Source organism: Apostichopus japonicus, chromosome 20 (assembly GCF_037975245.1).
Source record: "Apostichopus japonicus isolate 1M-3 chromosome 20, ASM3797524v1, whole genome shotgun sequence".
NCBI classification, from domain to species: domain Eukaryota; kingdom Metazoa; phylum Echinodermata; class Holothuroidea; order Aspidochirotida; family Stichopodidae; genus Apostichopus; species Apostichopus japonicus.
Window position 1 is genome coordinate 3,820,121 of NC_092580.1, and position 25,091 is coordinate 3,845,211.

The following is a 25,091-nucleotide window of genomic DNA, read 5'->3' on the forward strand; positions in this document are numbered from 1 at the left end:
GAATCTGGCAGGCAGTGGGCTAGCCTTATTTTCAATATTGTAAAAAATCAACCAATAAGCTTAATCAAATAATAACTATGCTCTTTTTGATTTACTCAAATTTTCCTTTAATTATCTTCTTTGCTGATTTCTAATTTATATTGAATGAGACCTGGGTGTGATCCGGGTGGTACTGTGGCTACTGATCCCCCCCCCCCCCAAACCTCCTTTGCAGAGTGGGATTGTCGTCAACTTTGGGATGGCTAGCTCTGTTGGTAAAATTGCTGGTCGCTGCTTTGAAATGCACTTTAGCTGACAATCCTTTCCTTCTATCCAACAAAAAGCTTTCTTCAGTTTAAGGTAGTTGTGGAATAACGAAACAAGTTCATTATAGATGTCCTTTATCCACAAAGTGTTGAACTTGTTTGTACATGAAGCATTTTCAAGACTATTTGTGTGACTCTTTCCATATTAAAGTGTGTTTATCAATGTGCTTCTCTAAATTGATTAAAAACTTGAATTCCTAATTTGGTTGACCATTGAACCAGATTTCAAGAGTCTCAAGTCTCAGTGGGGATATTGAATTGAACAGGTGTTCTCTGTCCAGTACATTGGTTAAAATTGATCACTCTTGTCCATCAGTATTCAGCTATGAGTGGTTTCAAGGAGGGTACTTGTCTATGTAGTTCAATTCTATATATATGATGACTAGATAGTCTCATCATTACATGATGGCATATCAGGACAGATTGCTAGAGTATCAAGCAAAGCAACTAGTCATCCACTAGAAAAGAGATAGAGATTGAAGTCAAATCCTGCTAAACACAGGAAAGAAACCTGATATGGTAACTGATGATATGTGATAGTGGAAGGGGGGGGGGGGGTGGTTGGTTCTATATACAAGAAGGGTATGGAAGTAATGTTTCATTTTCATTGCCTGAACTAGATTTTGCAACTGTGAGGGTGAGTGGTAACAAGAGTATAGTAAATTGCTGCACAAGAGAATGGTTACCCATAGCATCAATGCCCTGCATAATAATCTATGCTAGTGCTTACCAGAAGTAAACTGTTTGTCTGCTGAATTTTTCATCCTGTGGTTAAAGGAAAGATGGAAAACTGACTGATAATTGGTAAATAATGCCTAAAATATCAATCACTCAGAATTGTACCATATTTATACCGCCATAGCTTTTCACTAACTGAAATATATTATTTATACTCTTAGATGTTGGAATACCTTTTGGATAAAAGACTGTCCCCATCTTTGGGAACCCTTTATGGACCTCATCTAACCTGCCATCTGTCTCTGGTCCAGGCTCACTTGATGGTCTCATTGTCAGAGACCATCCATGCCTTACCTGACCAGGAGGATGTTAATTTGTGAGTATTTATACCAGCATATGCTATTGACCAGGTCATCCTTTCCACCACCTCTACCTCATCACCATTGATTTCTTATAGTCTACCTTACAAATGTTAATCCAGCTGAACCAGTGCATCATTACCTAACATTCAGGTCTTTAATTCAACTTTTTTGTAAGATTCAGGTTCAGGAGTTGCTTAGTATTACGTGATAAGTTTTTGTTTATTTCTACTATTTTGTGATAAATGTATGCAATGATTACATAATTATACTGTAATTTCGAAATAAGTAAAATCAAAGAGACTGCAAAAAGCAGTATGAGTACGTTACCTATAATACAAGTACAATATCAGTGCAGTATATGCACAATCAAAAAAACACAAGAGCTTTTTTTTTCATGAAAGCATTTCTTTCACAGCAATGATTCAAACCTGATCAGTTATGAATAAGCAACAGTAAAGAAATTGCTGGTGCTATCGTAAGTCAAGTTTGGTCAAAAATAACTACCAGTGTTGACATTTTTGTGAGGCTCATATGTTTTATCATCTAAATATTCAGTTGCCGGAAATTTCTTTTTGTTTTCCTTGTTGAATTTAGCACCCCACAGGCACCTCAGAGGAAGCCGCCTAGCCCCACATCCGTGAGCACACACAGTAGAGCTCCGACCTCTATCGTATCCAAGAAGGACAAGCAGACGGCACCCAGAGTAACTCTTAGAGATTGCGTGGGTGAGTATTCATGCCGCAAGGGAAGGGTCTGAACATTAGAAAAGTCTGTAACATTAGAAACATTAGAACATCAGAAACCAGTATCTGGTATTGCAAATCAAAATGCTGTGCAAATTAACCAAATATTTACACAAATCTAAAGATGTGGAGAGATTCCTTGGTTTGACCCTTGAAACAATTGGAAATTGATACTTTCATAAATAAAGTAGGGCTTGAAATTTGTGACAGCTTTGGAGTCCCCATGAAACTGGTGCATTCTTTCTTTTGTCTACTAACAATGGCAATGTTGAATGCAAAATATCAATAGCAAAAGAAAAGTGTTTTGAGCACGACATTTACTGCCTACTCTAGCAATCGGAAGTTTATTTCTAACTGGTTTTCTGTTTTACTGTATCAAATTTATTTGGATTCTTTTTTTAAGAACTCAACTCATATCATAGATTGAAGCTTCATTTTGAGTTGAATTTGTCCAAATTCTGTACCTATCATTTGAGGAAATATCAGATGCCTTGAAACAAAATTCTTTTTATTTTAGTGCACAATAGTCAGAACAAGAATGTGGCCATTAGCTATAAATATACTTCAGATGTTTGCAGATGAGTCCTTAGTCATTAGATTTAATTTATGGTGCATACAATTTCTGTATTTAATTTGATAAACAGTAGTAGCAGCCAAGTAGTAGAGCTGTTAGCTCAAGTGAGGTGTATTTGAATAATTTGTGAAATATGAAATGTCTTGGTTAGATAATGAAAGAAATATTACAACCTAACATGAAATTCTGCTTTAAGGGCTTTCTTCTTCCTGTCTTTGTTTCCCACAAAGCATCCGATGATGAAGCATCACAAGAGAGCGTGGCCCTGACGGAGGATACCACCAAGAAGTTCACCGGAGGAAAGAAACCTTTGACCCTTGAAAGAATCAAGGTCAGGCTTCACATCAATGTCATGTTTTTGCAAAGAAAAGAATACATCGGGAATACCAAATAGCTGATGGTGTCAGATGTATAAATTGATATTTCCGAGTGATTCATGTTATACTCTGTTTAACTAACAGAGCAGTACAATTTATTGAAAGTAACCAGGAGATCCAGTCTGTAATTGTATATTTAACTATTACAGTGTAAGGGCAAAACAAATCAACTGCAAGATTTCACACCACAATTATAGATCTATCTATGACAATCCAGGGTTACGTGTTAAATCCTATCTGAATTTGTACATTTGTTTATGATAGAGCAGGGGCTATGTGGATCAAGTGGGATATCCAATCTGCATTTCCCAGTTGTTTCTCATTTCACATATAATTGGCTGTTGTGCCCTGCAATTCTGCATGATAGGGTGCTGTGTGGCACAGTTGGAGGATATGGTATACAATTGCACACTCATTACACCTAGATGATGGCAGACACAACAAGTCTTTTCAAGTCCAAAGTATTATCAGTAATCTATTACAGTGTATTTGCTGTATGACACAATGAGAAGATTCAGTTGTGCTATTGCATGATAATGAATGTTACAGTCCAGCACGGGGTATGCCTTGATTCATTGCCAGAATATTACCTGCAATGCAGACATGGTAAATCCTATCTGAATTTTTACATTTGTTTATGATAGAGCAGATGGCTATGTGGATCAATTGGAAGATCCAATATGCATTTGCCAGTTGTTTCTCATTTCACACATAATTGGCTGTTGTGCCCTGCAGTTCTGCATTATAGGGTGCTGTGTGGCACAGTTGGAGGATATGGTATACAATTACACACAGACACAAGTCTCATCAATTCCAAAGTATGATCAGTAATCTCTTACAGTGTATTTGCTGTACAGTGACATAATGTAAAGATTCAGTTGTGCTATTGTATGATAATGAGTGTTACAGTCCAGCATGGGGTATGCCATGATTCATTGGTAGAACATTACCTGCAATGCCAGACATATGGTAAAGCTTCTACTATATGTTTTATCAGTATTGAATGTTCTCATTATTTGTTTTCCTATTTTAAGGGAGTGCTTCTAAAGTCTGCTGAAGACATGCTAAAGCTAATGGTGGAGGTATTACAAGGCCAATGTAAGTCCAAGTTTAACCTCCTCTCTCTAGATGCTTGTAAATGGAAGGTCAAAATTTTGAGAAACTTATTTGGCTTAGGTTGTGCAATTTTATTGTAGACAAGTTTTTCAGTCACAGGCATAAAGAAAGTGCACACAGTTTTACAAGATTCTGCTGAAATTTTGAATTTTGAACCAGCTGCATTATTCTCTGCAAATACCAAATATTTCTTATCAGTTTATAATAGTTGATGCCTTTTTAGTTGCAACCACTCCTCTACATTGCCTCAACCTCCAGGTATTGACATAGGAATGAAAAATTCTGTTCCCTACCTGAAAGTTGTGAATATGCTTAAAAGAAAACTTTAGGAAGGCAGGTTATTGGAGGGAAGCTGTTTGACACTGGTATTTATTACTGCAATTTGCATATCGATACTATATTTACTCTTGCAGAATATAACTCTGTAATCATGATCTTTTCATCTGTCAAAGTGACTGGGCTATGAAGTCTAAGCCACTGTACATTAGGGTCAGATGTTCAGAAGTGACATATAAAGTTAGTAGAAAATTGTGAGAACATGTTGATATCTCAAATAACAGTATTATTACAGTGCTCTGGTAATTTAACAGGGACAAGAAGTGTTGGATACCATCATTTGGAGCCTTGTTGCTGGTATGAAGCTTAACATTTGCTTTCCATTCATAGAGTAAGAACAATTTTTAAAAAAAGAATCAAACATACAAATGCAAGCTGAATCGATTTGTTGGATGAAACTTGAAAAAAATGACTGTCCTCTTTTATTTTATTTTCTAGCCTTTGGAAACATTTCTGCTGCAGAGCTAGAACTGATCACTCTGGCCAAGCTGGAGATGTCCGCTATATTTCAACAGCGCCACCTATCGGTATCGGCTGCAGAAATTGTTGTCAGTGCTATGAAGTCACTTCAAGAGAGTGACCTGTTTAAAGAGGCCACCAAACATGATTTAGGGAAAAGGTACTTTGTTTACAAAAACTTACTTCTTTTCAAGCCTTTCTAGTTTCTGTTGCAACCTCATTGATCTTACTTTGACGAGAAAGTTGAATTTAAGTATACCTCCTATATCAGATTATGCCCACCGTGGCTTGTCACAGTTTATTTGAATTTGATATCCACTGGGGCTTGCCAGTTTCTTTGGAATTTGATGCCCACCAGGCTTGCCAGTTTATTTGAATTTGATGACCTACTGGGGCTTGCCAGTTTATTTGAATTTGATGACCCACTGGGGCTTGCCAGTTTAGTTGGAATTTGATGCTCATCGGGGCTTGCCAATTTATTTGAATTTGATAACCCACTGGGGCTTGCCCAGTTAATTTGATGCCCATCGGGGCTTGCCGCAGTTTATTTGAGGTTGATTCAATGACGGGTATTTGTGACAATTGATAGAACAGATGAAGGTTTTGACCAGAATACACTTTGAACCAGTGACATCAGGAAAGCAGTTCCTGTGCTCTGCCATTTGAACTGTCCAGCCATATGTCATTGTTGTTTGTTATTAATTGAACCTTTCTTTCATTGTCAGTTGATTTCCACATGCTCCCATACAATAGAAGAAAGAAAAATGAAGCCAAATATATTAGAAGACCAGATAAGACAAAGACTTGGCTTTAATTGGCTAAAATTAGCTTAAATTGGCTTTAATTAGCTAAATGAGAGTTGATGAGTTTCCATTAAATAATTTGAATAATGTTTACTCTTGTCTTTCTTCATCCTCTCCAGACCATCTTCAATGAGAGGAAGTAGACAGAAGTCCTTCTCAGAGGCAGAACTGCAGATGACGACCGATGACAGCCCCAGTCAATTCCAGTACCAAAACTCACAGAGCCGGTCTAGATTAGATGGAAGACTCTGGCTGAGCTGTAGGCTGACACTGGTCAAGAGCCTAATGGGACAAGTGCGAGGGATGGGCACACTGGGTAAGAAAACTCCTAAAGACTAGAAAGTGGGGCTGTACTATCATACTGAAAGTGATAGTTGGACCTCAGAATTTTAAATGGCACAGGTTTCTAAACCTTTATTGCATGCAATTCATTTTAATCCACTTTCTGTTGAATCAGGAATACTTCAGAATTTTGAAGTTTTGGGCTTTACTTAAGCCAGTATGTGCTGTAGTTAGTGTTATGAACTATAATGTTGAGAAAAGTGTCAACAGTAACAAGCCAAATGCCAGAACCTCTAAGTAAAGGTCACCAGCATCACAACATATTAATATATAATTTTCTTTTATTGTGAGATTAATTCACAACCTTTCACAATGGATGTTTTTTTGTTTTTTCTGTTTTTTTTTTGTCAGGGGGATTATCACATAGAATATATGATTTCTACTGTTATTGAAGAAAAGGGAATATTGATAATGGTGTCATTCTTTGGCTTATTTGGGATAACCAGTGGATCTACTGCCATTGAAAAGTGTCTATCCATATCTATCTGTCAGTCAACATCAGTTGAAAGGCTTGTTCATGTTGTCGCCCTTGTCAGGGGATTCATTGAAGTTGGTAACAATAATCAGCTGATAGTGGGTTAACAGAAAGGGCACAGTAAAGGTTAAAGATCATACGAAGCAACTAGTAGCAAAACGGAAAAATGCCTTAAACTTGCGTTTCTCTAAGAGGGTTGTTCAGATTTTCAGCAAACTTGATTTAGGCAACACAATCTGTGAAAGTGGCACAATATGTGGTACAGAAAAAATAGTTCAGGGGTCAGTTTTAGTATGTCACAGAGGAAAACATGCAGTTCGTTGCAGTACATGGTAATTTCTCTCAGCAGTCTTGGGCACTCTCCTTAACAGACCATCTAATCTGGGTTTATTTGAGGTCAATATAGGTCAAGGGTTTTCATAGTGTATGATCGTACTGCCCATCAATATGTTAAAACCTAGGGCTGTACTGTGCCCAGGTTTGATGTCATTAAGTTGATGTCTGTTTAATATTTCCCTGAATAATGGGCTTGAGCCCGAAGTTTGCTGATGTGAAAGAGAATGCTGGATGTGTCTGGCACTTAATTGACATACATTAGGAGTTTATTGCAATGCACTGAATGCATTCTGTCATTCACAACAGTTGAAATTACGTTTTCCTTGCTGGATATTGACAATTATTTGACATATTTGGAGTATGTAGAAAGTGAGAAATGAGGTCAAGGCCATGTCTCCTCCAAGACAAGCTAAATCAAAGCCTTCGTTTCTACTTTAAAGGAACTATGGCTTATGGAAGCTACAACAAGTTTCCATAACTTAAAAGAGGACAGCATTGTGACAAGCAACAGTATCTCAAATTGGGTTATGATCTGTTTCACACACAGACAACATAGAATGGCAGTGTTGTGACAAGCAATTGTATCTCAGATTGGTTATAGTCTTTTACACACACGAACAACAATGAAATGGGTTTTTTTTATGGTGCATGAGTCACTTTGTCAAAGCCCATTGAACTGCAACCTCATGTCAGACGGAAGTTAAATGATGTTACAATATGATGCTGCTTGACCGACAGGTATGCAGAGGAGTTCAATTCCTGACTGTCGTCAAATGTGCATGGAAGCTTTAACAGAAGCAGAGGCCTGTGGAGATGCAGAAATGCAGGCGGAGTTGTTCATGCAGGGAGCGTTATTAGATTTACAAGATGGAAGAGATGTGAAGGATATTAAGGAAACTCTACAGGTTCGTGCCTCCATTTCTTTGATGTTTTTTCCCTCTTTAAAAGCCACACTTCAAACTGGACTGATTGTGTCAGATTTGAGCATCAATTAGCAATATTCCATATTCTCAGAATATGTTTTATTGTGTGTAAAAGTAAGAGGGCCTGACGTTTCTATCCTAGCAGGATCTTCTTCAGAGGTTGAATGACAAGTTACAGAAACAGAAGGGACAAATACACACACAGAATACAGACAGGTTAATGAGCAGGGTGAACACAAAAGAGAGATGTAAGAGTATTAGTAGCCTAGGGATATAGAGAAGAAAGAAACCAACAGGTGGAAGAGGAGAGGTAGGAGATCAACTGTAGAGGGACAAAGAGAGGATTAAGGAAAGAGGGTAGGGAGTGAACTAGAGAAGAACAAAGACAGAAAAGTATGGGAAAAAGAGGGAAGAGAGCTACGAGAAGAGGGGTGACAGAGGGGGCAAACAAGGGGAGATGGAAGGGGGAGGGGGAGCAGAATAAAGGTAGTTATGTTCTTCCTGAATGTTGAGCCCACAAGGTTGAATGATGCAAAGGCGTTGCATCCACAGTCTCTCTCTGCTGAATCGTTCTAGGTCAGGATGGCTACCTAAGGATTCAATCCCAATAAGGTGTTCTTCTAAAACATCTATATGACGAATCAAAGAGGAATTGTTAGAGCAATTGCAACGAAGACGAAGTGCTTGAGAATTAATCTGAGGAACAAGATTTTTGATGACGTGGTCCATAAATATCTTCTCGGTTGGGAACCATTGCCTGAGATGATAGGCTTAACAGGGTTACCAGGCTTGTGAATTTTGGGCAGAAGATAAAACCTGGCTACCTCACAGTCTGTGGGAGAAAGGAAAGAGAGATCTGGTTCCGCTGGTACATATCAGTGATGGTCTGTGTTATCTGCGGGGAGAAAATATCTGTGGGATCAGATTCAAGAATAGTGTAATTATGGCTGTTGGAGAGATGTTGTATGGCTTCCTTGATGTAATCCTGTCAATCCTGGATGACAACTGCAGAACCTTTGTTGGCTGGCCTGATGATAATGTCACTGCGAGACATCAGTGAGGAGAGTGCTGCACGTTCATCTGTTGCCAGGTTGTCGTGTTCTGCGGAGAGGAGATTTTGACTGGTTAGTCTCAGAGCTGACGATTTGGGTGAAAGCTTCTAAAACAGGGACTCTGTTCTTAGGAGGCATCCAAGAACTTTTCTTGCAGAAGGGGGTCACGTTCAGTTGGAGGACCATCTAGGAAAAACTCACAAAGGCGAATTCTGTGAAAGAAATGAGTAAGATCTTGGCTCAGTTCCGCTTGGTCAAATGATGGAGGAGTAGGACAGCAGTTGAGTCCTTTGGAGAGAAGCCTAAGGTCTGCACTGGTAAGAGTAGAAGAAGATAAGTTAACAACTGCAGTTGAGGAGGGTGGTTCAGACTCAGGCTTAGGCTGGAGCCTTCTAAAACAGTTGCAGGTGGTAGGTTTGCGTCTTTTCAGAAGGTCACTCACTTTCTTATTTATTCTTTCTGTGAGTTTAATATTCTGCTGAGACAAACAAAACTTATTTTCATAAGTGTACTGAGTCCATTCGTCATCGGTGCAGCATGACTGCAATTCATGCTTCAGCCTCAGGATATCATCGTTGAGACTGTCTAAGGACAATTGGCAGTGATTTTATTAGTTTTATTGTGAGCAATATGAGGTGGTTTCATTTGTTGAAATTTTCTAATAATTATCAGGTAAAAGGTAGAGTGAGGGACCTCAGTGTTTCAGATACATGGTAATAACCTCTTGTATTCTTTATAAAGTACAAGATAATTATCCAAAGACGAAGAATCCAATTTTGTGTTGTTTGGAATTCCTGAAAATTTACTTCAGGTAATTAGCACTCCAAATATCTGACACATCTAAGAAGAACGAACAACCAATAAGTGAAAAAAACTAAGAAGAAAAATTATAGCAATAAAGGGGAATCATATTTCCTTACTCATAACTTTTCCTTGATGATGTAATATAGGATGCTTCTTACCATAGAGTAACAAAAATGCTGAATATTTGGATAAAAAGCAGTTTCTCACTGAAGTAGTTTACTTTTAAAAGGAGCAAGTTTTTGAGTTCATTTAAAAGTTTGCTGCTTCATTTTTGGAAGAGAAGAAAGATCATAAAAGATATTACCAGACCAGACATGGTAATTTAAGAAAATTTTGGAATAATACAGAATTTTTAAATTGATGCAATTGATCTCTCAATCATATTTCAGGAGGTCTTGAAGTTACTTGAGATGCAGCAGACTTTATCTCCTCCAGGAGGACTCCTTCATGCTTTGGCTAAAATACAGTACACAGATCTGGATATTATCACCGGTCAAAGGGTTACAACAGTCTTGAAAGCATACCATAGTGCTCAGAATTTACTCCTAGAACAGGTCTGCATATATACAATATTAAGCATACCATGATACTCAGAATGTACTCGTAGAACAGCGCTGCATATACAATATTAAGCATACCATGATACTCAGAATGTACTCGTAGAACAGCGCTGCATATACAATATTAAGCATACCATGATACTCAGAATGTACTCGTAGAACAGCTCTGCATATACAATATTAAGAATACCATGATACGCAGAATGTTCTCCTTGAACTGGTCTGCATATATATGCTAATCAATATCATGACACTCAGAATGTACTCCTAGAACAGTGCTGCATATACAACATTAAGCATACGATGATACTCAGAATGTACTCATAGAATAGCACTGCATTTACAATATTAAGCATACCATGATACGCAGAATGTACTCCTAGAACAGGTCTGCATATAACGTATAAAGCATTTCATGATACCCAGAATGTACTCCTAGAACAGGTCTACATGTACATTATAAAGCAAACCTTGTAATGTACTCCTAGAATAGGTCTGCATAGACAATATTCCGCATATCATGATACTCAGAATGTACTCCTAGAACAGGTCTGCATATACAATATTAAGCATATCCTGATACTCAGAATGTACTAGAACAAGTCTGCATATGTTTTTTCAGCATACCTTGATACTCAGAATGTACCCCTAGAATAGGTTCTGCATATACAATATTAAGCATATCATGTTACTCAGAATGTACTCCTAGAACAGGTCTGCATATACAATATTAAGCATATCCTGATACTCAGAATGTACTAGAACAAGTCTGCATATGTTTTTTCAGCATACCTTGATACTCAGAATGTACCCCTAGAATAGGTTCTGCATATACAATATTAAGCATATCATGTTACTCAGAATGCACCCCTAGCACAGGTCTGCATGTAATACTGAAAATATTCTGATATTCAGAATGCAGACCTACGACAAGTCTGCATTTGCAATATTAACTATATTTTGATACTCAGAATTTACATCTTGAACAGGTATGCATATACAATATTAAGCATATCATGATACTCAGAATGTACTCCTAGAACAGGTCTGCATATATTATAAAGCAAACCTTGTAATGTACTCCTAGACCAGGTCTGCACAGCATTCTATGTCAAGTATTCAAATGATGTTTTGTATCAAGATAGAGATGACCTTCACACAGCCGCAAACTGAAATGCCAAATCACTTCATGTTAATATGATGGTGGATACTTACCAGTACAATGATGAGTCATTTTACTAATCACAGACTGATTCAACCAGCTTGTTACAAAACACAGATTTCTGGTGTTGTGTACTTAAAGTGTGTCTCAAGTACTTTAACTAGCATGTGCTGGTTATGGTTGACATTTGTTCATGAGGTACAGTACATCATGAAGCCTTTGAAGCGTCACATTGTCTGCTCTTGTGTGCCCAGGATGACTGCTATTGTCTGGAGTTATCAACCTTTTGCAGTTCAGAATACTGATCTAGTTAGTAACCACGGTTCTATCATAGACTTGCTTCTGTCATTTCTGTACTTGAATATAGCATAAATTTTAATTGCCAGTGGCTTGAAAGTTGTATGACTATTTAATATGATCTTGTTTGTAAGGTATTCAATGACTCTGTATGATCATCACAGTGTTCATAGAATGGCAGGATTTTTATCTTAAAACATGAAAAAAAAAATAGTGTAAACTCCAAACTAGTTATTGCTACTCAAATGCATAAAGATGAACCAATGAAAATGGTACCGACGACAAGACAAAGTACAGGAAAACAACCTACGTCTGTATAGTAAAATATGTACACACATACCCATAGCCTAGTAGCCAACATGTTGAGACTTGACTTTACAGCCTAGCTGAATAATAATTTCAATATAAGCTTGACCGTATACACTTGCACAACCACAACATACACTTAAAATATGTACATGAATGATATATGCTCTCAGTTTAGCCTACGTAGAAAGATATTGAAGTTGTGCAAAATTAAACAACATTATTCCAAAAGTAAGTTTGAAGCAGAAAATAAGTAAAGAAACTGAATGAAAATTATGCAAAACTTTTAACACCGAATATTGTTATGAATTTCACTATGTTTACTTGATGTTGACTTGTTCTCATGTACCCGATAATGTTAAATTATTAAGTCATTAGCTTAAAAAAGAAATCCCCTTCCCTCATACACAACATTTTACTACGACCTTCATGACTGACCCAAGAGATGAGGTAAATTCTAGCAAAACGTATACATATTTAGAGGCGCTACTACCACACCATAATTTTGTACTTCTCATTCTACCAGGGCATACTAGACACTGTAGAATGAGGTGCTAAGGTTGTGGGGAGACAGGTTAGCGAGGAGCGAAGTAAATATCATAAAACTTACTGGTTTATATATTTACGAGTGACGAGCTTACCTGTCTCCATTCAACATTAAAAGAGATGTTAAAAGAGATGTCTCCATGTTACAAGGAATGCTTTAATCTTTGCTGGTTGTACAGTGTACATGCTGAAGCAGTGTAATAGTACTATTTTGCGCATGATATCACTTTTAAAGAGTGGTCTTGAGTGCTTGGGAGATGACTGACAGTAATCTAGGGGTCAATATAGGCATACTCCCCCCTCCCCCTTCTCAAACCCCTCCCCCTCTCCTCTTCCCACCTCTCCTCCCCTGAACCCCTGAACATTACTTTTCACTTTGTCAGTCTCATTTCAGTTTTGTCTTCTGTTTGGTCATTATCAGATGATGCATCTAGGAGAGAAGATAGATCAACACAAGACTAACAGCTACCTGTCCACTCTCGCCTCACCCCTGGCAAACATTTACCTCCCTCACCTTCCATACCTTGTCAAGAATAAGATGCGTATTGGGCATACCCTTGCCAGGCAGGCTGCTGTCAAATCAAATCTTGTCCCAGCATCCCCTGGGTGAGTTTTGTTCTATTTTTAATTTCTTTTTTATATCTTTTTCATATTTTCCTTTAAATGTTGACTCATTTACAGGCTGTGGTATTAACATTAAAACAGATGTATGGTAACAATCCTATCAGAACAAAGCAGTCTTGGTATCAAAGCGTAGCCCTCTGATTTGGGAAATTGATCATGGATTGCTTAAAGCCCTATCAGGGATAAAAATGTAAGGGAAAAGTTTTCTTATACCCCTGGCATCTTTGATGTAAACAATGCAGTTGTTTTTAAGATAATGGGAAATCCATATAGCGATCCTCAAGTAACTTTTGGTAACTGCTTTCATCCCAAATGATATATGCAAATTAGGCAGATCTGTTGTGAATGTGTTGTGAGTGTCGACATTTCTTCTTTGTAATAAGTTAAGCAGATATTGTTTCATGTGTAATATATATCGATATATATTATGTGACAATATTCCTACAAACTAAAGGTATGGTTTGTGCTCAAGATCAAGTCATTGGGATTCTGCATTGTGCTGCAAGCAGCAAGTTTCTGGGTAGCAATCGAACATCACCCATGTATCTTTGGTACCTGCTATTCCTCATAGGGCAATGGAGGGTCCTGTTAAAGGTACTTGGCTGTACACTCATGTATCTTCTATTCCTCATAGGGTAATGGAGGGTCCTGTAAAAGGTACTTGGTTGACCAGTGCATCAGTACTGAGCACCGCCTTAGAGTTGGCTCAAATCACAGCTAGTAAGGAGAACACCCTCATAGCCGAGATCCTGCTCCACCTGGGTAAAGTCCAGTGTCAAATCTATCGTCACCAGCTTGGCTATCCATGTAGGTCTGCTGTCAAGACCTTACTGGAAGCCATAGAAACCAGCTTGAAAGCAGATCAGGACTTGGGGTGAGTGTGCGGACAAATAACCATGTTGGGATCATTCTATGTTGTACACATACTATCTTCTTTTTTTTTTTATCTGTTTATTCTTCACTTAAGGGATCAACATATATTCCTGCCCCTCCTTTTTTCATTGGTCTCGTATTTTACTTTTAAAAGACCAAGGTCATATGTACATCCTTGAAGTGAAGAGTATGTACTTTTATTCTGTTTAGTTTGAGCTATATATAAAAGTATTTAGAGGGCTGGACATTCCACTCCTAATGGATCTTCTTCAGAGGCTAACTGAAACAATTCCAGACTAAGGACACATTTAAAAGAGTCTACAGTTTGTTAACAGTTTCTTACTCACTTTGGTCTTCTTTTTTTTAGCTATACTAGGAAGGAAATTCTATTAGTCTTAAATTTAGATTACATATTTAGAAGTAGTATCCTGTGCTATGAAAGATGCTAGTTGTACCAAGAAAAAGGGCAGTTATGTCAAACTTTTGCACCCCTTTACTGACTTCTATTACCACTGCCATGCAATTGTTTTGATTTTTAACTCTTCTTGATTCCTGCTAGTAAGTCACACAGCAAACATTTCCAGGATAGAAATCTTGTAAACTGTTTATCAGTTTTACACCATCGTGCTAAAATTTGGAAGTAGTAGTTAATGACCTGAAATACCACACTTCTTCCATTGCAGATTAATCAGACAGGCTTACACAGAGATAACTCTCACCTATCTGACCAGCTCATCTGAGACTGAGGAGACCTCAGAGAAGAGAACCGAACCAAAGCAAGAAAAGAAACAGGTGAGGCTGAAATTACCTTAATGAGTAAAGAGAAATGACATGAACAGACCAGAAGCCTGGTCTATAGAGAGTTATACAGTAGAGACCCTTCTGGCCAAAACAGAACCAGCAGCTACTACAAGCATCGCATTATTCATTGCTTGTGTACCCAATTTTAACTGTCCATCTGTGCCTCTTTAAATGTGTACTTAGTCTAGTTTTTTATTTTATTAAGTTTCGGAAGACGATCTTGCTAGGATCAAAACATCAGGCCCCTCTAACTGTTACATATTTACCTACACAGGCTTTTGCAGTTGATAAGCAGTTTGCTTACATTTTTTTTCTCTCTCTCTCTCTTTAATTATGAGCATTACTGAACAAATAATCTAATTTAATAGATTTTATGTTCCAAATTGTCTCTTTGTGATCAAATTTAATTGTTCAAACATCTACAGCATATGGTAAATGCCGACTTTGAAGTGACAGGGTACTTAATGTTTAACTCTTTCTCACAACTCTACACATCCTTGCTTCCTAATATCCATAGGAAATGCCCTTTGTTTTTGAAGGATCTATGCAAAGGAAATACATTCTTTTCATGCATTTTGCTTTGGATATACTTTTACATTTATGCCTTCCTGTGATAATTGTGATAATTTTTTGTTCTCATGAATGTTTATTCTTATGTTAATTTATAACTAGAATATTCATGAGTGTTTGTTTGTGTTAAATTATGTCTTTTCATGAATGTTTATTCAAATGTTAATTTGGCACTAGAATATTCATTAGTACAGTAAATACTGCTCATAAATATTCATGAGTTTCTTGGGTGTGGTAACTTTCCACTTGCTGTACACACTATACTAGCATGTGTTGCATTGCTACCCACTAACAGGACAACAACATGGTTTTTCTCACCATTTTACTGCCCTGGTACGAAATAAAGTAATTTCTTCTCATAATTATGAGCAATTCATGGTTGCCAATATATGTGGAGTGAAAGAAATTATATATGTGGTGTAAAACATTATGGGCCTATACCTACAGATAAGTTAGATAGACTTAGGCCTAGGGCCTAGTGTTATTCCAAAACTTGCTATTTTACTGTGAGATTAGTTCATTAGGTAATTGTAACCCTAGGGTCCTTGTATTTCATGATCAAATTTAATATTAAATTCTTAAGAATATGGCCTGCATTTAGTAGCCAGAGCAATCTCCTGCCTTGGGAGCTATGCCTTGATATAGTGTTTCTTTCATATAGAGCTTAACCCGGGCCCCTAATGCAGTATAATGATTCACTAGATGTAGCATGCCCCATAATATTTCTATGTTTAGGTTGTTAGGTTTCCGCCATGCAACAAGATTGGTAGATGTGAGTTAGTCTGCACTGTTTGATTCACACTGTAATATTAAAGAAAATTCTGTCCAATATACATTTGTGTCCTTGCCTGAGGCACTTGCTTCATTCCCCCTCACGGTAGTTCTCATCATCAATCTCCAACTGGAGTTTTGACATGACACTGCCTGAGTTATGAACCTCATAGTAAATGCTGTTATGGTATGTTGGCCACAATGGTTTGAGAATTGAAGTTTACAACACACTTTGATCAATTTGCTGTTGATTTGGGAATATGACAATATAAGCTTTGCTTTGCCCTTTTGTTTCCAAACATTGACATAATGTGTGCTTTCAGTCTGAATTTCAGTACCATCTTCTGCTTTGCATTAGTTTCTTCAATGATAGTTCTTCTTATAATCTTAACTTTTTGCCTGTTGCACTGCAAGCATTGGCTTTGTCGACTCTGCATGTTGTAGAATTTTTATAGTACTATCGTAAGTAAATCATTAAATTTGACTGGAAAACTAAACAAATGTTGAAATTGAATTGGAAATAAAGAATGAAAAGTACCAGTCCTTTTAATATCTACAAAACAATTCAGACCTAATTTCTTTTGTTTATGCATCTTGTTTATTCAACTTTTAACAAAATTACATTGATGATCAATCAATGCATAAAAAACAAAATGAGGTAGGAACATTAATAACAGGCACAAGTAAAGGAAGCAATGTGAATTCAGCAACGAAAATCAATTATTAAGCTGGTAAAATCTCAAACAGGCAGCCAATAGATACCTTAGGCCATGTGTGAATTCATATTTCAACCTTCAAAATGAACTTTTATAGTTTGTTCACAAAGAAATAACAATTATGTTGTGTGTTGTTGAGTTTACAAGAAAAGATATAATATTTGCAGTGCGTTATGCAAAAGTTAATGAATGTAACTAAAATCAAGTGTACCCAAACAAGAAGTCTTCCTTGGACATAGAAGAACTGTCTACCAATAATTAATAGCTGAGAATTAATAGTTGAGAAGAAAATTTGAGGTAACATGGCAGTTCCAGGATTGTGCTCATATTTGATATGACAAAAAGTAGGAAGGAGATAATCACTTTTGCCCATTAAGTGGAGCAGCCAGTTGGTGCTTAGGATACGGGGAGCTTCTACATGGATATGGGTTGGAAGTTTTATAATCGGTGTCACTGGTGCTGTTGGAGAAATGAAATCTATATTTAGGGGGCTTGCAAGTAACATTAGTGTATGAAGAAGTATGAAAAACCAAAAATTTGTGTAAGTACTTTGATAGCAGTGTAGACCTTGGTTAGCAGTTAATTGGAATATATATTACCAAGGTTTTTCATTCAACAGTTTTACATAAATCACAAAATATGTCATTACAGCACAGGAATAGGGTGACTTCATGTATAGCCTAAAGTTTTAGATTTTATATCCAAAACGCAATGCAGGGATGATAGTATACCACCACAGGCTGTTATACTGTCAACAGGTGTTTCAACACTTTTCCAAGTTCTTACTATACAGTTATTGATATGAAATTTGGTTCCCCAACAGATCGGGTCACCCAAGAAAGCTTCCAAAGGCAAGACGCTGTCGGGCGATGATGGGGAGAGTGAGTTTATGAGAGAGAGAAGAAGAGAGCAGTATGCTGCCTGGGTGGCTCTGAGAGCAGCGACGTGTGTAGCTGGAGCACAGCGGAACGCAAGCCTCCTGATCGGAGATCCACAACTAACCTCTGCACCGATGAAGGAGAAAACCCTCAACAAACTCCCTGAGTTTGTTCAGCAAGATCTCCTGGGAAATAATCCAAGTATGTCCTCCATCACTGTAATGGTCATTGTATAAGCATATGAGCTCATATTTGTTGACGTAGAATTTCTGCAGGAAGGTAATTAGATGGTTGCTTTATACAAAGACTTGCTATTGATGTAATTGGCATATATTAAACATACATAATCGGGTGGAGAGGTGGATCCAATTGTTTGGTTTCTGTGACCAGGCTCTATCTTGGGTGACTTCCCTTAAACAGTGATGCTCCGTATATTTGTCTTGTACCACAGCACCACAGAACTATCTAAGAATGTTCTCTCTGGATTTTTTATTTGGGGGGGGGGCCTGGATTTTTTTGTCACTAAATTTTCAAGAAAAGTCCTGAAAAAACATCATTTGTCTTTGTTTTTTTTTTCTTTTGACAGTTCCAAAGGCACCCCCTACCCCTCACCCCAGCCCAATCATGTCCCAGTTAGAGCCAGTGGATGAGTTAGTTGCCGACAATAGGAGTGAAGGGGCTGTGAGTGACATAACACCCTCGTTCCTTGGACCTAACAGACCCTTATCGTTAACCTGGATCCATCTCGTTGGCTACACCTCCGTTCTTCAAAGAATCTGCAATCTGGGATCGATCGTTTTAGGAGACCAACAGGTATGTTGATTCCTTCTTTGTTTCTCTCCATTTCATTCTCGGCTTTGTCCTTGTAGGTTGTAGGCCTGAGTCGGGTATCCAGGTACCCGACCGAACATTAGGGTACCCAAATCGAAAACGTACAAAATGGGTACTTTTTTATTGGGTGGGGGGGGGGATCGCTTTATTACTACGCTTGTGCATTCACGATTTCAATAATTCCGTAGATCTGCATGTTTTGATTAATCAAGACATGTGAATACGGAAGATTATTTTCATGAAATAACTTTCTTGTAGTGTAGATGGTTGTTTTAATTACTTACTATTTCAAGTTTTAGCCATTCTTCATGATTCTTTTTCATGTGTGGATAAAATCACTCACCACCATAAAAGAAAATATTATACCAGTGAAAACTACTCAAAATTGAAACCTTCAATCCATCACAACAGCAACAGTGTACATAAAATACTACATTCCCTCTTCAAAACATAGCACATACTCTTCAAACAATAGCCAATTTCCAGCTAATTGAAAGTTGAAAACAAGGCAATCCGATGGTAAGGCAAAATTTTCCCATTCACTTAGTGTGCTGATTGGCTACCATGTGGTCGAAGATAGAAGATAGAAGTTTTCGGTGATTATTTTTAGTGCCAGCTAACTGCGACACAATTTGAGCAAATAAGCAAATGGTTAGGCTACATTTCCATGTTGACTCTTTGTGATTTTAGGCTACAATGTGGTCAGAGATTTGTGGGGATTTATGCAAACATAGTTTGTTGATTGCATGTGTCTTTGTTGTCATCAAGCAGATAGCTCTGGTAGTCCATAGCAAGTGCTTTCCTCTCACAGTTGTAGGTATTGTATACGATCGTGCAAACATAAATATATTCAAATTCTCAAAATTATTATTTTTCTTTCATTCATTTATTTCATGGAAGGAAAGACTAACAAGGAAAATTATGGGTTGTTAAGATGGAATATAGACAGGATAACAAAACAAAAAATAATGGCAAGTGGCTTTTTACTAAATATTTATTCCAAATCCGATCGTTTAGTCATGAATCGCTACACGGTCACAGCCGTGATGTCTGTTTAATTCAAGTTGAGAGCTGAAATTTATTACGGGAAATTCCGTCTTGGCAACTTTTTACATGCAGGATTTTATATCAAATTGCTGGAATTGCTCAATTCCGCGGCTGGATCATAGTAAATGAAACAGTTGGTATATTTTGCAAGGTTTTACTTTATTTTTTATGTGCATTTGCATTACTATACATCAAAACATTCAGTTGTTCATAACAATAGGAGTATTGCTTGAAAATGTATATTTCGGAGGTGTAATGTGAGGTGGCATAGTGATCTGCCATTATGTACATTGTGTTTGGCTAGTTCCCCTTTTTTTTTTCCGATATTCAGTCCGGAGTTGCGGGTACCTGTTCTCCGACCGGTTAATGATAACAGGTACCTGGTTCCCATTTTTTTGCTACCCGACTGAGGCCTAGTAGGTTGGTTGTTTCACTGTACCTAAACTTTCTGACAACATTGAATGTTCTAAGCCCAGGCAATGAAACTATTGCTAATATATACAGACTAATAATGCTTATATATAGCCTAAAAGTTTGATTAGTCAATGGTAATGGGTGACCAGTCTTGGTTTCTCAAGCATATTTGTAGGAGTAGGTTGGGGGGGTGGGGTTTAGAACTGATGGCCTTTAATAATACTCTAGAAGTGAATAGTATCTGAAACTCCCACAAGACATTTTCAGGAAGGATTGAAACCTGAAGAATGTTGATTTACTATAAAAAATGAATAATAAACTTTTAATATGGTCATCACATTAATGAAGTTAGAGAGCGCATCTTACATTGAATGCTTTCATTATTTATAGCTTCTAACAAGTGTTCAATGCAAAAATTTGAAAATTTGCTCACAAATTTGGTTGGATAGTCACTTCTATCAATATTGAGAATACGTGATAGGAATTGTTGGAAATTGGACAGAATGATTAGGATTTGGTAATAGTAGTCCAGGGTAACAATTGTCTGAAGTTAAGAAATCCAATATTCAAGGTTGATAATCTTTGTATGGAATTGATATTTGGCGGGAAGAGCTTAGACAATGTTTCTCTTGTTGAGAGTAAAGTACATGCTACATAAGTCCTTTAATGCACATTTCATGGAACATGACTCATAATTCTGTTAGGTTATATACTGGTATCTACCCGTATGTTTGATATAGTGGCCTGATGTCATCTACAGATGAGTGATAACAGGGCTGTCTAGACAACAACAACCAGTCTGCATTTTCATTACGTATGTTCTTCATGTAATATTCATGTCACAATGTAGGTTAAGTGTTTGACATGCATTACTATAAAGGCACCCTACAGTAGCTGTCTGGCTCTCAAGTAGTGTAAATTCTCCAATTTTCTTAGCCACTCATGAATTTGATCCATATAGTTACTCTATTTATTACGATGCCGTTGGTGATGTTAGTCAGTTGTATTACTCATTTTCTGAGTAGAATAGAATGATCACAGCAGAATGGGGCTCTCCTGCGTTTCTGCAGAGGGCGCTGTCATACCGGTCCTAATGTGCATAATCCATACTGTTTACATATCTCTGAGTGGTCCTGTAATACTAATACAGTGATCTGTTAGAACTTGAGTATTTCGTCGTGGCTCAAACCCTTGAACTAGTAGTGGACCTTGATTATCCACATATGTTGATGACATTCATTGCCTCTGCCTCAATTCTGATATGGCCAAAGTATATGTACAATTGTTAAAGGCAACTGTGATAGCCTAGTCTAGGCTAAAGTGTACATGTTAGTTCCATAAAGCTTTCTTGAGAATTGAATCAGCTCTGTTCAAAATCTAAATGCAGAGAACAATGTATGCTTTGCTAAAGAATATTTGAGGTGGTTAGTAATTCTTGTCATTGAAAATTCAACCAGCTTCTTTAAAAGGACATTCCCATAATGTGGCACTTATATGGAAAAGAAAACTATTCCACACTGTTAGTTGAAAACCCAGTCTCAATATCTTGTCCCTAACTTAAGATATGTTGTTTGAATGAACTGTATTTTGACAGACTAAAGCCTCAACTCTTCCCTAAAGTGGATCACAGTAGTTGGTATGTGATGTCATAACATTGGCAATTGTTTTTCAATTTAAGCTTTTCTTTGCTATTATAATTTTCTTTTTGATTTATCTTTGAAACCGGATAAGACTTGGAATATTTGCTTAATAGCTGCAAAGGAAATTTTTTGAGAAATATAATTGTCCTCTGTGAATAAGTGAGTTTTGAGTAAAAATAAAAAGTGTTTAGGTGAATTGCCTTGATGACATCATGCACTCTGCTGTTGCCAGATGTATTCACAAAATATCATTCATATCCTTTGCCATACGAAAATGCTATGAGAATGTGGTCTTGACCTAAAGATAGGAAAAGTTCAGACAAAAAATAAAACCCCTCTAATAAATTGTGATTCCTTCTATTATTCACAGGAGTCAAGTAACCATGACAATAGTGATGAGGCAAACTCTGAGTGGGGTGGTTCAAGCCATGACATAGTCCGAGGTCCCCTCTTTAGCAGTGGCATGGCCTTACGTCTTCAGAGTATTAATCAGTACCTGATCACACACCTACCCTATTACCAGTCCTGTCTCCCAATGGCCCCACCAACCCTTCTCAACCTGCCCCCTCAGGCCAAGCCCTTGGCAGATATAGGTGTCCAGAGTTACCGTGGAAACCAAAGTAACATCCCTCAGATCAACCTCCCAAAGAGACTGCCGTCCCTCAAGGTTACTGAGAAACACCTGACAGCTTGCAGCGAGAAAGATATATGCCTGCAGTGGTACCAGCCGTCAATGGATGACATCGGTCAGGGCACCGAGGCCAAGATCCTTCTGTTGTACACGATAGGCAAACCAACCACTAAGACGACTACGAAGTCTGGAGGGAAGAGTTCTTACATCATCAATAAGTTGGTACTTCCCTTGTCAGAGCTGGTTGACCTACATGACAAGTTAGCCGTCCTTCGACAGAGAGCAGACATGTCCCTTAGCGATACGTCCAGGTCAGCTTCTACCCCAGCGAGCACCCCTTCTGGAGGGGGGCCACCAAGTGTGGGGTCACCCGGTGGTTCCACAAGAACGGGTAGTCGAAAGTCAAGAAGGACAGCAAGGATAGCACAGCTTTCAGCCAAGGTCAAGAAAGATGAAGACTTGGAGGTAAGATATAAAATTTACATTCTTTCTTAGTTTGTGCTCAAGGATCCATATCTATTAATAAAATATGGGGAAAATTCTTTATTTTTCCCCCGTTCTCCTAATTAGAGGTTTTTCTAATCTTCAAAATAGACGAAGTGTAAAACATTCTTTATGAAACATTTGTTGGAGGAATAGATTAGCACACTGTTCAGCAAATTCAACTCCACTGAATTTATGGCTGACAATGAAAGAAATTTCTTTGCTTTTTCAATATTTCATTAAGTGCCAAGAAAGTCTTCTGGTTTTTGTTGTATGTTAACTAACATTAAATATGTGTGTTCAGAACACAAATCTATGTTTTTCTGGAAATTGAAAGATATGAAAATTACCCTCCAGCACATTTTTGGTAACCTTGGATTATATGTTACTTCGTTACGCACAACATTGTTCAATGAGGAAATATGTGCTCAAAATGTGATAAAACCCCTGGGGAAGTAAGAGCTGGTTGAATTGATACAACCATTCAGGACCAGCAATAATCTGGTATTTGTTCCAAATGCATGACATTGCCATGGAAACCGCTGTAGTCCCTCCCATCGCTAAGTTTTTAATGGGTGACCTGGATAAAAAAAATCCTGACTGGAAACCTTGTATGTGGGTATGTTTCATTGACAACATCTGCACAATATAGATGCATTGTAAAGCTATAGTAAAATTCTGTACAGAATACCAAATTCACTGATGATTTCTGAAAATGAGATATTCGCTTTCTGGAAACCACTGTGACCCATCCAGACTTGTTAAACAAACCCACAAACAACTTCATCTACCTCTTGCCTATTTGTGACACACCTCATACTACTAAACACATCCCATACTGTCAAGCATATAATTTTCAGAAGCATTAGCATCTCTGAAGAAGACAGATCAATTTTTGGACCAAGGAACTGTCACCTCTTCTCAACGAATGATATTTCTTGGAGTCTGTTGTAATTTGCCATCAAAGTGGCCAAAGACACACCCCTTATCGAAACATTGTATTAAATACAGGCTCATAACTAAAGTTCTAATAGATAACCACAGGTGACTGGAATCTATCCTGGTCTCATTCAACTGGCAAAGATAATGCTGAAGATTTTGTACCATATTCAAGGCAGTAAATGCCTAACATCAATGAGCCCCCAAAATCAAATGACAAAGTTTAATTTTGGTAGCATTTCAGAGCCAAAACAAGCCAAAAAAAACTGCAGGATGGTCATTCTGTTGTACACACAATTGCAAGCCTTGTTGATACTACTGAATTTTTGTCATAGCAACAAAACTGCTCGTAAGAATGAGAATGACTCAGAATAGATTGGCAATCAAACAAAGTAGATAACAGTGAACCAGTTTCCAACCCCTTCAATTTCCCGAATCTTTCAAGAACCTATGTGAAAATTTTGGTGATTCTTGCAATTGACCAATCAGACAAGTCAAGGAGAGCCCAAAGAAAGAAGTTCTTGGAACTTCAATGCCATTTGACTTAAGCATCAAAAGTGAATTGCCTCCTAAGATGGTTTAAAGCGACTCCTTTGAAGCAATGGAATATACCAATCTGATTTATTCAACCTGCTAATACAGCAGGCAATTTCAGACAATGGAAATTCAAGAAGTCTAATTGACTGCATTGCCATGCCAACCCCTGTTATTTCAAAAATGTGTGAAACTCTGTGTTGAAAATTTGCTTGTAAAATTACAGCTAGGCAGTTTTGCCAAGCATATTTAAACCAACATAAACTATCAACTTTTGTAAGACACACAGTATGATAGCTATCTAAAGCCACTCCTCTCAACATTGCAGGCATTACTGAGGCAATGTATTCTCATTGTCGGGGAGACCTTGAAGAAGACGACCCCAGCGGAAGAAAAACCTCCCTCTGCTAAAGTAAGTCAATCTTTTTGTGTTGTTTTGTGTAGTTTTGTGTGTAACAATCTCACCATACATGTCAAGTAGTACTTAAAATAAGATTGCACTTTGAATATTAAACTAACTTACCATTAAGAAATATTGTCAATAACCAAAATTAGTTAGCGAGCAAGACATTGTGAATTACTCACAATCCTGCCTCTCAACCCCCCTCCCCCACCACCCCACTCTCCTCCCCAATAGTTCTTTTGGTGAATGAAACAAAGCCACACCTTTGCAGAAATATATATGCAAGTGGATAAAATCTCAATCTATGGGAAATAGTTGCTGAGAATTCTGAAGTTTTAAAGTGAAAAACATAAGAAAAAAGACAGTTTTACAAGTTTTTT

At 37.6% G+C, this 25,091-nt stretch overlaps 1 protein-coding gene across 3 annotated transcripts in view; it reads left to right on the forward strand.

Moving 5' to 3' along the window:
* LOC139961908 (cilia- and flagella-associated protein 54-like) overlaps positions 1–25,091 on the forward strand; it is a 70,827-nt gene that overhangs the window by 35,013 nt on the left and 10,723 nt on the right. For all 3 annotated transcript variants that reach the window (XM_071961543.1, XM_071961544.1, XM_071961545.1), the window contains 15 exons: positions 1,205–1,359; positions 1,940–2,070; positions 2,893–2,993; positions 4,074–4,137; positions 4,930–5,110; positions 5,873–6,069; positions 7,645–7,811; positions 10,075–10,239; positions 12,978–13,162; positions 13,815–14,054; positions 14,737–14,845; positions 17,735–17,990; positions 18,376–18,602; positions 22,092–22,817; positions 24,637–24,720. In XM_071961543.1, coding sequence (XP_071817644.1) covers positions 1,205–1,359; positions 1,940–2,070; positions 2,893–2,993; positions 4,074–4,137; positions 4,930–5,110; positions 5,873–6,069; positions 7,645–7,811; positions 10,075–10,239; positions 12,978–13,162; positions 13,815–14,054; positions 14,737–14,845; positions 17,735–17,990; positions 18,376–18,602; positions 22,092–22,817; positions 24,637–24,720 — 2,988 coding nt within the window. The remainder of the gene's footprint in view (positions 1–1,204; positions 1,360–1,939; positions 2,071–2,892; positions 2,994–4,073; positions 4,138–4,929; positions 5,111–5,872; positions 6,070–7,644; positions 7,812–10,074; positions 10,240–12,977; positions 13,163–13,814; positions 14,055–14,736; positions 14,846–17,734; positions 17,991–18,375; positions 18,603–22,091; positions 22,818–24,636; positions 24,721–25,091) is intronic.